The following is a 16,556-nucleotide window of genomic DNA, read 5'->3' on the forward strand; positions in this document are numbered from 1 at the left end:
CCATTACATGATTAGCAGCCTGACCTGTTGATAGAATGAAAGATGGATCCATGCTTTCCTGTTGCCTAGATTGAATTCTGACTGCCATCTGAAGGAGGCCACAGAAATCAAAGACCCGGCAGTGTTTTTCCAGTCTTTCATTGCCATATTTCATTGAACCCATGTCACGTGCTGCCTCAGTTTCCTGTTCTTAGCAGACAGGAGTGGAAACTGGTGTGTTTTCTACTGCTATATATTTAATTAGGTTCCTGTTGTCTTCCTATTAGCTATAAGCAGTCTAGCCACTCTCGTCTGACCTCTGGCATCAACAAGGCATTTTTAACCCAGAGAACTGCCAGGCACTGGATATTTTCTCTTTTTCAGACCATTCTCTATAAACCACAGAGACGGTTGTGTGGACAGAAATCGCTGTAGGTGAGGAGTTTCTGAAATACTTAGATAAGGACCATTCTGAAAGATCCTACAATGGCAAATAAATTACCCCGGGGAGAGATATTGAGGAGACTGTTGTCTTCAAAGGTAGTTTACTTAGAAAGATGGTTACTGGGCCAAGGGTAACTGGAAATCAACATAAGTAAAGATCGGATATAAGCGGACTGACTGGGGCTAACTCCTGCCCCCTAGACAGGAAGTGGTATTTTCAATATGCTTTAACAACATGAACACATTTTTTAGATAAATGTCTCAAACTGTCCTTGAATACGACTTTGTTTCTACTTTTCAAATAGTGAAGCCCCATCATTCAGAGTTTACATGAAAAGCACACAGAATTTTTCAACGGGTGTGGAGTTTGTAATCCAGCATTAAAAGACGGTTCCCAGATGGAGTTCAGTAGAAGGACTTCCTCCCAGTATTTTTCTCCTATCTGTACTTTTATACCAAATGTATTTCTACATCTTTATGAGGAAGCAGCAAGGGATTTTTAAATAAATACCCCACAGACTGTATTCTTATGTTTTTTGCTGTCAAAGCGTTTGAAGAGTTTGTCATTAAACACTTTTTTTTTCACATCTCACTGGTTAGCAGGCACTAGCAGTTCGATGGCAGCCAAGTCTTCTCATCTCACTTGAAATCTATTGTATTAATAGTCCAATTTCATGCAGCATGAAGTAAATCTAGGAAAAAGCACATCCGTTTCTTTGTTTTCAAACATGACCTTACATTGTCATTCAGCAGTAGGGGTTTTCAAGTACGCCCAAATCATTTCCAAGCCTTATTGCTAGACTTTTTGTTTTCTTTCCTTCTGTTTTACTCACAGAGAAAAAAAGCAAACAAATCTGACACCCAGAGCCGAGTGAAAATCTAGAATATTGATTAAGCATTGTTGGACGTCATCCTTACTGAATCACTGAAAAATCAGCCTCACACCACCCCAGAGGCCCAGCATGCTCGTGTGCAAGCAGCGCACAAGAATCCAGGGCTCAATATCCAATCTCAGAATTTCCACTCCAGCGCCCTCTTGCCTTGTAAACATCCTCATGTTTTTATACTCTGAAGCCAGTCTGCAGATCCACATCTGATCTCTTAATTCCATCAAAACTGTCACGGAAAAAGCATCCAAAAGCAAACCCCCTCCCTCCTTAAGTCCCATCAAGTTGAGTTATGGTTTCCAAGAGTGGGCGACAGTTTGAAAGCTAAAATCCTCCTCTAATAGTAGTAATTTGGGCTTCTAATCTGTTCTTAGAGAAGAACAAGCCTGATACTATTACTGGAAGCTGAGAACATGCACAAAAAGGATAGGGATGTTTGAGGATGCCAGAATGGATGTAATTGAGCCATTGGGGGATAGTGCATCTAATAAGCAGCAAGCTTGACAGAGCATTGGAGAAGACAAACAGTCACTTTCTGCCCCTCTTCCTGTCTTTTTCTTCGTGCCTTTCCCTCCTTTCTTACATGGGCTTTATCCCTCTGGTGTAAAGCTACCACTAATGGCTTAGTATACTATTTCTGCTTGGGTCTTTCCTCTTAATTCACTTTATTTTGTCTTTCTCCCTCCAGCAGTGACACTGCTGTCTGTCTGTTTGTTGTGTCTAATTTTGCAAATTAGGACTTCATATAGTGAAAGCTTACATTTCCATCACATAACCTACCTATTGCTTCCTTACCAAGTTTAAATGAACTCGGAGTGCTAGAACTTTCCTTCCTCTGCCCCTCCCCCAGCTGGTTTTCCTCCTCCTACATGTATCACAACAAAGTACAAAGGAGACAAGTGATGATATCTTCTCCTTTATTGAGGTCAATAACACCATAATTGCAGGCTTTGTAAATGTCTCTCGGCCTCATTATCCTCTATGGTAGGACGTTATTGATGCTTCAGCCTCTCCTCTATATTTTCCTCTTAGCGAGTCATGCAGAGCGTTTTAGCCTAGCCCCCTGCCTAGCTCTGAAGAGCTCTGTTTAAGTAAAGCCTTGACAGTATTTATTTTTTGTGCTCTATCAAGCACTTACGTGAGGGTAATTACAGTTGCGGAAGAGCTGACTTGACATTGCATGAGATAACTTTGAAATGATGGGGCAATGCTGGTGGGCAGTCGTGCATGGAGAGACAAGGTGTAGGTTACAGGAAGTTGATTCCACTGGGACTGGTTTTATAGGTGAACTTGAATATTGAATTATATTGTTATGCTAAACTGAACTTCTGAGCAACACTTCAGGTGTTTACTTAGCTTTGAATGGCAGGATTTGTGGGATGTTGCTTCATGTTTTAACTGTGTGGGGCTTCCTGGTCAAAGACAATTACATAATAATCAGATAATCTGAGCACCAAAAGAACCACAAGGTATATTTACAGAAATCTTTCAAGTTCTTTTTCAGTTATTCATTTCTTTAGCACAGCTTAATTTTAATGCCTTGTGTAACACTTTTGGATGTCACAGAAAAAATAAATTAATGATGCTCAAAGTAAGATGATAGTGTCTTCCGAGTTTCTGTGAAATTAACTAGAGAAAAAAACCCATAAGATGTCCAAGAATTACAGCTGTCACAGAAGATGAGCTCAAAGTGACAGCCTGAGAAATGGTCCCCAAAAAGGACACTTTTGCAGGAGAGAGCATACATTTGTTATAGTTTTTTGGGGGGCGTTGGTTTCTTTGTTTGTGTTTTTTTGAGGCTGTGGCTTTTCTAAATGTTTTGACTGGAAGATCACATATCAGTGTAAACTGATATACTGTATATCAATAGATAGATAATGATCCAAAGACATTATTCCAGATTCTCAAACCTAAGGACTGACTCTTGACAAAACTGTGACTGTCAATCAAATTAATCAAAATATTTAAATATGTTATATAGGCTCAGGTTTGACATTTTATTAGAAATAAATATATAGAACATTGTAGCTGGTCCCTTATTTCCCAAGTGGTGGCACAGGAAATGGATGAGAATGTCAAGAATTTCAGCAAAGAAGCATTTCCTGGCGCAACCCTCAATTTATCCAGGCTTGGGACTGGCACACTTCTTTTAGTTAAAAAAGATCACCCTAGTAGCTGGACATTACTGTAGAGCAGGGGAAAAACATTAAAAAGTTATGTACATGTACATCGCAGCTATTTGACTAGACGATTACGTCCTCTGCTAATACCTTTGCCCAACCTCCACCTCTCAACTACTTTTTAAAAAAAAAAATCCTTTTAGTTTTTCAGCAAATACAGATTGCCTTCATGGCTTTCTGCCAGACAGGCACTCGAAAACGACGGTAATCAATACAATACAATACAATACAATTTTATTTATATAGCACATTTAAAAAACCACAGGTATGCCAAAGTGCTTCACAGAATGAGTTAAGAGCAATAATAAATACAAATATAAAGCACAAAATACAAATAAAATATACTAACAGGCGGGTGACATAACTAACCAATAATACACCAGGCATAGTAGGCACAATCAGTATATTTTAACCAATGCACGATCTTTGCCCCAATCCTTACCAAATAGTTTTGTTGCCTAAACTGCAGGAAAACTTCTCCCGTTAGCTCAGATACCTCCACCTGTTGGCAGAGAAATCTTTCTTCTTCTTCTTTTGTCCCTAGCTGGTGGCTGGCAAGGGAGGTTGTTCACAAAGCCAATACGTCGCTGTGGGTGCCGTAGGGTTTCCATCTTGGTCAACGATGCACTTCCAGGCCTTGTGGTCTCCTGCCTTCACCTTTGCTTGCTCGAGGGTTAGACGTCCTTGTCTAAGGTTGTCTTCAATTTGCTTGATCCAAGTCTGCTTGGGCGCGTCACGCTTGATTCTCCAGTGGGCGGGTTGCTGCTGCATCAAAAGGCGATGATTTCTCATGCGGCAGATGTGGCCAAACCATTGCAGTCATCGCTTCCTAATCAGCTCTTCCACTGGGCCTGCTGGTGACATTGACTACGTATCACGCTGCTGATGATCACAGAGGGATCGCAGCGCATTTGGAAGACCTCAAGCTTGTTGAGGTCATGATTGAGGATCTCCGACCCATAGGGAAGAATGGGCAATACCGGTGTGCGGTACAGGCGAATTTTGGTGGTAAGGGTGACGTTTGTTTTCTTCCAGATGTACCATCGGAGGGAGGTGAAAGCTGCCGCTGTTTGACCAATTCTTGAATGTATTTCCGCTGTTGATACCCAGTAGCGTTTTTTGATATGGGCGACATGGGCGGTTGCCCAGGGTGGCATCGTGGTGGGGGCGGCATCACGGGCATCGGCAAAAAAGTTGCTCGTACTCATACTCTCCCGACATCATGCCAGCACATTTTGGAGATGTCATAGGCACCGATTGGTTTTCTATCGCACATTTGCTGGGAGTAAGGGCGGGGGATTCTTTGACTGGCTGGAGTGGCATCTAATAATCTACCCGCAAAATAAAACAAAATAAAAACAAACCAACAAACAGGAAAACACCAGACATTATGATACAGGCTTATAATTTGCATCGAAGATTTTTCGAAATTCTATACGTGAAAAGTGAGTGCGAGAGCCCTCGGTGGCGAGACAACGAGGCTCCAGTTACAGCAGTGCAAGTAAACAAACAATAAATATAAGAAGAGTAAGAATATAAATATACACTTTAGGACTAGGGGTAAAGGGATCAATAACAATGTATAATTTACAGTTTAATGATTTAAAGTCTCACACAACCTGTCGAAAGGGCAGGGGGGCCAGGTGCTTCCAAATAGAGCACATTTCATTCATAATGTTGTCAATCCAAGCCCATTATGTATTCATGATTTGAATCCTGGGTTGTGCAAAATCCCAGAAATAAATCCAAGACAAAGTGAATCTGTGAACCAAGGTGTAGATCTATTAGGTTATAAGATAAGATAAGATAACCTTTATTAGTCCCACACGTGGGAAATTTGTTTTGTCACAGCAGGAAGTGGACAGTGCAAAAGTTATGACGCAAAAATTAGAATACAATAAGAATAAATACAGTACACAGCTGTACAGAATAGAATAAAATAATATACTATATACAGTAGAATAAAATAGAATAAAAATATACAATAAGATAAAAATAGAATACGAATGCTATATACAACTGAGTAAAAATACAACGATGCCAGAAAGGATTATTGCACTTAGTGTTATTGCACATGTGTGGATGTGTGTGTTTGTTCAGTTAAAGTCTTTGTTGTGGAGTCTGACAGCAGTGGGGAGGAAAGACCTGCGAAATCTCTCCGTCCCACACCGTGGGTGCCGCAGTCTCCCACTGAAGGAGCTGCTCAGTGCTGTCACAGTCTGCTGCATGGGGTGGGAGACGTTGTCCAACAGGGATGACAGCTTAGCCGCCATTCTCCTGTCACTCACCACCTCCACTGGGTCCAGAGGGCATCCTAGAACAGAGCTGGCCCTTCGGATCACCCTGTTCAGTCTCTTCCTGTCCCCAGCAGAGATGCTGCCGCCCCAGCAGACCACACCATAAAAGATAGCAGAAGCCACCACAGAGTCATAGAAGGTCTTCAGGAGTGGGCCCTCCACTCCAAACGACCTGAGTCTCCGCAGCAGGTACAACCTGCTCTGCCCTTTCCTGTAGAGGGCGTCTGAGTTATGAGTCCAGTCCAGTCTGTTGTTCAGATGAACACCAAGGTACCTTGGTGTTATGTCGTGGTGATCCACGGGTTGGGGGATAGGTGTTCATACTGGAGTGCAAAATTAAAACCAATGGAAGATGGACAAGAAATGTTCAAAGCCATCAGGTGCTCAGTTTAGAAAAAAGAGAAAAGAAGAGGAGGCTAAACGAGCAAAAGATGCAGGTAAGCAGATGTGTCATTGGATAATGACAGGTCATGTATCCTGAAACAATCAGAATCAGAATACTTTATAATCCCTAAGGAAATTATGTGGGTTACAGTTGCTCCAAGAAGAATCTGAAAAATAGTAACAGTAACAGACTACACTCCAAACAATAAATTATGTTACAGATTTTACACATTTAAGAAACAGCACTAATATATACAGAGTCCAGCTCCATCCCCACAACATTACTGGCCTTGTGGGTCAGTTTACAGTATGTAGAGCCAAATACTGTCAATAGGGCTTCTGCAATGTTCTGAAGACAGTTAAACTTGTCAGGTAGTGATGTCCAGCAGGTGAAAATGCAAGCTCCATGAACACGCACAGCTATGAATTCCAGCTGCTTCGATGTTGCATTAACTGGCATTAACTCAGCCATTTAATGCAAGACAAATCTAGCTGCTCATACATACACCTGAAAATCCCAAAAATGCATTGTGAATTCTGTCTCGAGTCTATGGATGTATCCGTGTATTTCCGTGGTGCTGATGCTGATGCTGAGCGGACAGCTCCTGAAGCATTTGAAGTGTCGAAATGTGGAAAGCTAACAACATCCCTCTCACCGGTAGGCTAAGTTATTTTTAGCCAATTACAAGTTGAATCTGATAGTTGGGGTTGTTAGCTAAGATACCGTCATTAAGACGCGGCACAACTAATGTGTCAATGCGAGCTATTTGCGATGTGCACCGCCATTTATTTTTTAATGTACCTTCTCAGATTAATTCACTGCAGGTTGTGCCCAGGGCTGGACTGGGACAAAAAACTCGTCCCGGACATTTTGACTAAAGACCGGCCCACCAGGTATTAAAGCCATAAAGCCTTTGAATGAAAACTAACGCTGTTGTGACAGTGATGTACACGGTCTTGTTGGTATATGTATGATTTCTATACATTTTACATCAGATAAAAACTTTGGTTCTAAGCTTCATATAATTATTTAATAACAGCCAGACATTTTAAATGAGAATAAGAAAGTATTTCTTTGTGCCCCCTTTCCCTGTTAATGCCCTACCTGGCCCCCCTGGCAAAACTTTGCTAGACCCGCCCTTGCACAGTTACCAGCTGTCAGCTACGTAGAAAAGGTTCCTGGTGTAAGTTGTCTCTCAGGAGCAGTTCATAACTTCCCTTCAACTAATTCATGTCACCTAAAAGGTAAACCTGTTTCTCCAGCACGTGTTCAGCTCTGATGATTCAGTAAGGACATCTCCTGGTTTCAGTAGCAACAGGAGAGGGAGGGTGAGAGAATGAGAGAAGAAGAGGCAGCTGTGCAGCGTAAAGACAGAATAAATCCAGCTTTCTGTCTTTTTCCATTCTAGCTGAAGTCCGGGACAAACTGCGTTCCTTTTCAGCTCAATACGAAACGCGTAATATTTTCTCTGAATGCGGGACGATTCCGTTTTTTTACGGGACGGTTGGCAACTCTACTAACTAACCTTATGGATAAAGTTCACTATCAGTAACATCATAGCACCCACCCAGCTGTATAGAAACTCCGTCATGCTAGCTAGCACGCAGTACGAGTTATTGTAACTGACTGTAAAAAGTCAGCACAACGAAAATAAACTCCACCTAAACTTGGTTTATATCTGACCCAGATAGGCTGCAGGTTATAACTTCTTACCTGAAGTTCAGTTCACCTGACACTCGGACCGGCGGTTGCCTCGGGTCTCTCCTCTTGCCTCCCTTTTCTCTCATCCGCCTGCTGGCCTCCACCACTTGCTAATGTGACTGAATCTGTGGAAGCTACGCCATAGCCACCACCAAACAACTGAGTTATTTTTACACACCGGCCAGCACCTGGCCAATCCACCACCTTTCATTTTTTGTACCGTTACAAAAAAAAATAAAAAAATCATCGGCCCATAAAGACGAAAAATCACCATCGGCCCACCGGGCAAATGCCCGATATGCCCGATAGCCAGTCCAGCTATCGTCGTGCCATCAGTTAACCCTTCGCGTGCCACAGCTGGCACGCGTGCCTAGGGTTGCCGACCCCTGGCATAGAGGATAGCACTGACCACAACAGAGATACAACAAGATAACATTAATTAGTAGGGATAGCAAAAACTTCTGTTTATGTTTGTTAGCCACTTGGCTATGATAGTAAACAGTACACACTGATGTAGCTTACTGAATCTTTTGAACAGTGTTCGCCCAGGGCACCAAACAGACTAGGACCGCCACTGTTGATGCCACTTTATTTTCTTGCAGAGAAATAACTGAGTCTTGTGGAAGAAGGAATAAATAGGTAGTTAAGAGCAATATCCATTCATTTGCTTAACCGCTTATCTAACTTAGGGCTACCTGTCTAAAAAGCCATTATTGTGGTGTATTGAAGTGTTCTTATTTCTACATTTAGTTGTTTTAATTCTTTTTTCTCATCCATAAATCGACTGTGCTACAAAAAACAACCTTCCTCCCTTCACTCATCTATTTACAAGAAATACAAGGTAACAAATTCCGACTGGGCCATTTGGTTATCTGAGCACTGCTCTGTTTGTCTCTGACAGCATGAGACTGCCACAGGGGAACTGGGGTCAGACTTTTTTCCCTACCCTGCCCACGTTTGACCTCACACTCTGAAGCACGACGAGCTGGGACTGACTCTCTGTCCTCTTAGCCAATAGTCGACCTCCTCCCCACCATCCATGTCAAACGCCGTGTATTTAACAGCTTCCATTGTATAACCTCTCCCTGCAGGTGTCTCAACACATTAAATCAGAGAAAGCAGAATTGTTGTGACACCTGAAAGTGTCTGTACTTGCTGCAGAGAAATTTCACCTACTGGTGAGATACCAGCACTGTGTAAAGAAAAACAGCAGTAACTCAATTAAGATTACGCTTCCTGTGTGCACTTTTTAAAAGGTTTGCCATCAGACATACTTGTGTCTAAATTTAAAAAAAAAAAGACTTCTTTGGTGAATTTACCAAGAGCACAACACTATATCCACATTCTGAATGTACAACCAGTTTGAATCACTGTCAACTCGGACATACTCTCACTGCACGTCCGAGTCAAAGCCACCGTCACAATATACCACCTTGACTCACATTGTCACCTTGATAAGCCTCTTGATCCATAAGACACAGCACTTAACGTAAAGATGAACAGGGCTGGTAGAAATTGATTCACATCTCTTGTATCAATATCACAATGGTTTCTTTTATTATTGTACATTTTTGGCCACAGTAAGCATGTAGTGGAAATCTAATTTCATGACATTATGTACAATCTTTCATCCTTTAGTCTTTGAAAACAAAGCTATAACAAAAGTTTTTATTCTTTTGAACTATTTCAGTGCATTTACTCTTCCTCTTACTCATCCTCACCCCTCCAGCTGTCTTTCCCCGTGCGACATGTCATTTTGAACTCTGCTCAGATGACTAAACCTCCACATCTCTGTCACCTTCACACTTTCTGAGCAAACTCCCTACCCAGCCATCCATACATCAGACCCTACCCTTCAGCCTCACTACACATACAGACTATCTTGGATGGACGATGTGTATAAATAGAGATTTGAAAGCCCCCTCTAGCCACAATGTCCAATTAACGTCATTCTAAACGCCTACACAAGCAGACTAGTGTTAGTGCTACACTGAGTACTAGTCTCCCCTGACAGCTACACACAGTGCCAGTGTTGGTGTCTGAGGACCGCTGCTCTTATGTCTCAATGCAGCTCCATTAAGGGGCTCGAGAGGCACCATCACAAGCCATCATGGGCCTCGCTCAAAATATAACACATCAGATGGGCTTACAGTGTGTTTTATCCACTTAAAGCTACTAGTGCTACTAGTGCGTTATTATAATAACTTACTGAGTCGTTAACCACAGCTCTAAATATTTATAGGAAACACTTAATGAACTCTCACAAATTAAAATTCTTCATAAGGCAGTGATACTTTTTCTTTCTGTCAAATTGTTTAATTAAATGATTATGTTGCTCATGATCATGTTGCTTTCTTGTGCCGTGTATCAAGCTTGATGACACATTTCTGGCTCATGCAAATACAGACAGAACAGACAAGAGAAGCCACAGGGTATGATGTTCAACTTTCAGTCACAAACAGCCTCTCTCTTCAAACATCTGCCGCTTTCACACTGCTCTTCTGTATCTTTGCCGCTATATTACTTGACTAACTTTTGATAGCTTCCCTGAAATATCCTAAATTTCTGCCTTGAACTGTAGTGCCCTTGCTTTCTGTTTCAACATACAGATGTGCTTCCTGTACCAAAGAGGGCTGCTATCCCAACAGCTGTTAACTATTCCCAGGGTTTCCCAGGCAACGGTGCAATGGAAAATTCTTGGGATTTTTCATGTGAGCTTTTTTTCCTCCCCACATTTCTTCTTCACGTAAGTTGGAAGTGTTAATGTACCATATGTGTATGTATGTGTGTCTTTTTCCTTACAAATCCAAGTCAGACCTTAAGGAAAACTCACGCAGAAGAACGCTCAAAACTTCTGCTGAGGGGAGGGCGATTTATGGGAAGCCCCCTGCCACTCTACGCCTCTCTATCTTTACCTATACAGCTGTGTCAGGACACTTAACACCCCCGTCCCCAAAGACAGAGGTCCTGGATAAATATAGTCAGAGCTCAGACTGGGGCAAAGGAAAATGAGTGAGTAGATGAGAAGAAAAAATACAAATGAGTGAGAAATTAAAGGGTGAGGTGTATAAAAAAAAAAAAAAAAGCAAAAGAAATGTGAAAGAGTCAAGGAAAATAAAGTGAGTAAATAGCAAACGTTATTCGCGGTCAAAGATTTTGCACTGTTGCATGTTTATGTGTAACAGATATTACCCCGTCAGCTGCCTGATTCTGAGCGTGCCTCCTGAAATATACCTGCTGGCACTAACTCCCTTACAGCCAAGACGAAGTCACAGCCAAGGAAACCCTAGACGGCCCCGAGCAGATTATTTCCATCTGCTGCTCACTACATTCGATTCATCCTTTTCAAATCTCTCCCGTATTATCAGTGTCATAATCCAAGTTAGATTTGACACTGGAATGAAATTTGAAGGGAAATCTAATTTAATGACTGCATTTGTCTTTGTTTTGTTTTGTTTTTTCATTAGATGAGACATTCTTAATCGCCCAGTCTTTGCCAAAGCACGAAAGAAGAAAGGCTCTACGGCTCTGTGACTCAATCAGCAAACAAAGCCCACAGCCTTTTGACTAAAATAAAGCAGAATTTATAAAAATAAAAATCATAAAGTAATAATGTTTTGGACACAGGGGCTATGGCTAGCATGATTCTCCAGGGTTACAAGTTTTTTGAGCCTGCTCTTCAGCTCAGTGATGATGTAATGGAAATTTGCATGTAAAAGTATTAACACGTTTTCTTTGCTGCAAGGCAAAAACTCAACTAATTGTATTATTAGAGCAGATTAAAGCCATGATTATTGTCTTTATCAGCATATTAGACTTTGTTTTTGCTCCTGCAACCTATTCCATTTTATGACTGAGTTGTTCAGCAGCAGTGACACCAAGCACCTGGGATCTAGAGGAAGTCTGGCAGTGAACTAAGGTGCACACGTCTGGCGTCTTCTAGAAACTGAGCCAACATTACAGGCCACTGTTGGTGCCAGCCTACTGGGATGATTGAGTGTCGAGTCAAACCTCAAGGAAACTATGCCTGATTAATAAAGGGGGGGGGGGGGGGGGGGGAACTTATGAAGAAAACTAGTAAAGGATAATCATAGCCTAACAAATTCAAACTAAAAGCACTTTTAAAGAACTGACTAATATTTCAGATCCTATTAAATCTTATATATACATCCCACATCTGCTCATGTTAGAAGGCATCGTCTCCCTTACCACTCAGCTAATCGATGAACAAAAAATTTACACAGAAGATGAAATTAATAATAATTGAGTGTTTAATTTCCAAGTAATTAAGTGTAAAAACCAGCAAAATTTCCCCAGCTTACACTGCAAATACATTGTACCTTTATGGATGTAGGCGTTATTATTAAAGTCCTTTTCTTCAACTTTGATTTTAGCATTTCGGCTATTGTTGTCTTAAATAAACCAGATTTGAACAGGAGGGTTGAGTACAAAGTTATCAGCTAACATCATAAAACTAGGCCGGCATGGTGCAACCATAAACAAACAGCATGTGTCCAATGCACAGACACTTGCTAATGCAGTACACAGTAATAAATAATACACAAATCATCAAAATCTGAGCACAGATTTTCCTTTTTCTTTTTTTTTGTGCAGGCTGTTAGTGCCAGACTGTATATACAAGATGGACATAGCCATTGGGACGCCACTCACTGGTTTGGCTGCATTTACAAACAGTATGGGTGCAAGAGAGAGAGAGACAGATTTCAGCTAATTAGTGCTAAGGAACAGACTAAAGAAGAAATGCTCAAATGTCTGTCCTAAAAACGAAATAAAATGAAACAAAACACACAGTTATGTTAAAAATGCTCAGTTGAAACGGTTGAAAGGTGTGGTTCGTTGGCTTAAATCACTGGAAGTGACGCCTCTAGTGGCTACAGAAGCGCCTTTGTTGGCATCTGTCTGCCACTGAAAGAAAAGCAATGACCATAATAAGCAGTATCACTAGGTGAGTTCTATAAGATTTCATTGCTTTATTGTGAATTAGACAGATACCAAGGCACTTTTTGTGCCAGCAAAGACAAAGATATGTTTGTTCCTAGGAACTTTGATGCTCCTATGCTGGCTTGAAAAAAAACCCCTACAAATCCCCGAACCTAAAAACAAAAATTGTATCTTTACAATTTGTTTTCAATATGAACTGGTAATAAATGTTGAACTAGTCCTTTAAGTTCACAGAGGGCTCAATGTGAAGCTTGCTTTCACTTTAAGTGTGGTTTTATATACTTATATATATGTACATGATTTATATCTTGCTGCTTTCTTTTGATATCAAGCATTTCCTCACATTATGCCAACTAATTGCCAGAGATGAGGCCACAAACACAAGACGCATGGCGCTTTAGCTGGTTGAGCATGAAATCTAGTTAGCTTTAAAAAAAAAAAAAAAGCAAGTGAGAGTGGTAGAAACAGAGCAGAGGGTGACAGAAAGTGTGGAAATTAGTAGGATGAAGATAAAACAAGCTATATGTGTCAGTGACCAGGGTAGAAGCCAGGAACAAGCATATGATCAAGCTTTAGATCAGAAGGGAACGTTAGCACAATGAAATGGCACATAGCAGCAAAACATTTGGACATTTTCTGTGTATTTGGCTGCAAGTGTGGTAACAGTCAGCTGCACGTTGGCAGGATTTATGTAGCAAAATGTCCATATATTATATATGTTTGTAATCAATAAGGCCAAGTAGTCTGGATTTTCATCTTGTCTCCTTTTCTCTTTATCTCCATCATGTCTTTTTATCGTTCCTGATCTAACAGTGTGTTTGAATGGTGCAGAGATCTCTGGGGCACAGTCTATGACATCAGACTTTGCATTTCAGATTTGATGATGTTAATCATCTGCCTTTTGGCAACAAAACAAGCCGAGAGGGGAGAGCTAAAGAGACACATAGGGAGAAGACGGACAGAGGAAGAACGAGACGGAAACAGAGCGATGAGAAACAGAGTGAGAAGGCGTGGAGGGGGGGCTGAGAGGAGGAGAGGGGACATGAAGATCTGAGAACAGACAGATGCTGGCATGTGAGGTTAGAGATGGAGCCTAGAGATACAGTCACACTTCGAGTCCATGAGATAGGGAGGAGAAGGAAGGAGTGAAGGAAGCAAGGAATAAAGGGGAAAAAAGAAAGTAACACAGAAAGAAATAATAGTATAGAAAGTGTATGTAGTCATAAACACTGAGCTACTTAAGAACCACATTTCTGAATTTCTTTAATTAAGGGAAACGGGCTGGGTCGGTCTCTCCATCGTTGCCCTTCTACTTTCTCTGTTTTGCTCTGTGACTTTCACCTTGAGGAGTCGACGTGAAGCTTGTCACTCAAAATCACTGTCACTACAACAGTATACAAACACTGGCTGAAATTGCTCACAGTGAAACAGCAAGAATTAAAAGAAGCTGTGCACTGACTGATGCTTTTTTTTTTTTATTACTGGTGGCTAGGAATATGTTTTTAAGAAGGCGCATTACAACTGTGGGTTTATAGTTTGACTCTGGCGTGCTTCCTTCTGAAATAAATACTCATATTTGCAAAATAAAAGAGTGAACATGCACCCGCGAGTGAACGTCCACACCAACATGAATATCATGTACACAACCCACAGATCAATCCACTTAGTGCCCGTGAAATATAGGGAGTAGGCTGGCCACTCTGCGAGTCTGACATCACCATATTGAGCCATTAGGCTAAGTGCCATCATAGCTCATCATCTCTCTAGGACTGAACTTGGGCTGCATTTAAAACCAAAACCTGTAGTCCTGGCTCCTTTAGAACCATCTGGAATATCTTAAACCTGTTGATTAAGTGTGAGGTTCAGCATGTCAGCCGAACAGGCTTGCACTCCTACACTTTTGCTTAATTTGGGCTGCGGACAGATCATCTGTTACATCTATTAATGCTGCAGTGCAAATATGGAAGGTCAAATTTAGACAGAGCCAGAGATAGCTTGACTGTGCAAGCGATATCTCTACTTGATGGCATGGGTTTGTAAACCGAGTTAACATCTTGCAGGGCAAACAGAGTTTTCCACACTGAGCTGAAGTACTGGTCTGCATGCTGGAAATCACAAGAAACTAAACTTTTAAGGAAGGTTTGAGACAACTTTATCACCAATTGCCTAATCAATGCAAGGTGATATTGAAATGTGTCCAGCAAAATAGGGAACTAATATTTTATTTGGAAAACCAATCATCATTTGTATTATCTACTAATCAAGTAACCGTCATGATGAATACATTTACCATTATTCATCAATATTATCAGCAGAAGACGAAAATATCAATATTCTGGATAAATAATGGATTAACTGTCATTTTACCCGTCAATAACCAACTGCTGTCAAAAAAGGCAAACTGAGGAGTATGCTTTCTATATGCTTTCCTATTTACAGTTCAAACTTCATGCATTGTAAACAAATGTGATTCATTACAGCAAGCTACACATATAGCCAAATGTCAGAACTATCTGTGGACATGGTTAAGAGAAAGTTCAGACCTTAGTCTCCCTTCTTGGGATGATTCATGTGACAGTCCGCCATATGTCACACTGCTGCAGGCTGGCAATAAATGGGAAGCAGCTTTTAATATCATATTTCACAAAGTTAAAGTAACGGACAAAGCCCGTGTACAATCCTCATCATCAGTTGGCAAGAAGGAGGACTGTTCTGCTTCCGAGAGAATTTCCCACAAAGTGCGCGTTCACAAACTTAATGTAAGCTTTAGAAGCATATTTAGCACCACGTTTCTCTTTAAGTGATTACCAGGCTGCTTTGCATCTACCGTATATCTCCGAACATGCCATATAATGACACAGGTTCAGAAAAAAGAGCCACATAAAAATTTCTATGATACAACACCGTATTACTTTAAAAAGCCAACAGGCTGTTTTCAGCTGTACAGTACTCACATCTGCGATGTTGGGAATTGCCCGCTCGACTCAGACGAAACGGTCGCCAAGAGTAGGAATAGACAAAGTGAGTAATCCATATCTTTGTTAATTTCCCTAAAGCAGGATTCAGCAGATGAACAAAAAAAAAAAATGGAGAAAAAAAGAAGAAGAATTGCCCACAAATCCAAAGCGCCACTCGTACTTCTCAAACCAAACGCCTCACACCGCCATCGGTGCGCGTTTGGAAACAAATCTCATCCGATAGCTATGTTCTCCCCACCGATGGAGTTGAAGGAGTGTGTTCTTTTTTGGGAGGGGGGTGTAGCGTGTGTATCTGTGTGTGTGAGAGAGAGACACTCTTAAGTGAGTGTTTCAAACTGGAATAGGCTGTTAGAGCAAATCTCAAGCGTGTGTCCAAAAGATTTATAAAATAAATAATAAAAAAAAAAACAGGAGAAAAGGGGAGGGCGCATTTACAGTAGAGCTCAAGCTCGGCCGGCAGAGCGGTGCCACTCCGCACACTACAAAAAACATCGTTGGTTCGCGGGGATGAACACGAGGGGTGGAAGTGTGTTTGAGTGATTGTGATGATTTCACCCAAGTTTTGCATGGCTCGGAAAAAAAAACCTCGCAGTTTATTTCGAAAGTCTTTTAGAAATCTTTACACAAATGGGAAAAGTCAATCTATGCGTAGACATGTACACGTGACCTAATTTAAGATTTTAGGTAACTTTAAAAAATCAGAATACACAACCCTTAATGGCACTTTTTTCCCATGTTTTTTT

General features: G+C 41.2%; 1 protein-coding gene across 2 annotated transcripts in view; it reads right to left on the minus strand.

The window, feature by feature from the left end:
• cacna2d1a (calcium channel, voltage-dependent, alpha 2/delta subunit 1a) overlaps positions 1–16,221 on the minus strand; it is a 96,400-nt gene extending 80,179 nt beyond the window's left edge. For both annotated transcript variants that reach the window (XM_026146521.2, XM_026146519.2), the window contains exon 1: positions 15,790–16,221. In XM_026146521.2, coding sequence (XP_026002306.2) covers positions 15,790–15,869 — 80 coding nt within the window. In that variant the 5' untranslated portion in view covers positions 15,870–16,221. The remainder of the gene's footprint in view (positions 1–15,789) is intronic.
• Between the last annotated feature and the right edge of the window lie 335 nt (positions 16,222–16,556).

This window comes from Astatotilapia calliptera, chromosome 17 (genome assembly GCF_964374335.1).
Source record: "Astatotilapia calliptera chromosome 17, fAstCal68.1, whole genome shotgun sequence".
NCBI classification, from domain to species: Eukaryota; Metazoa; Chordata; class Actinopteri; order Cichliformes; family Cichlidae; genus Astatotilapia; species Astatotilapia calliptera.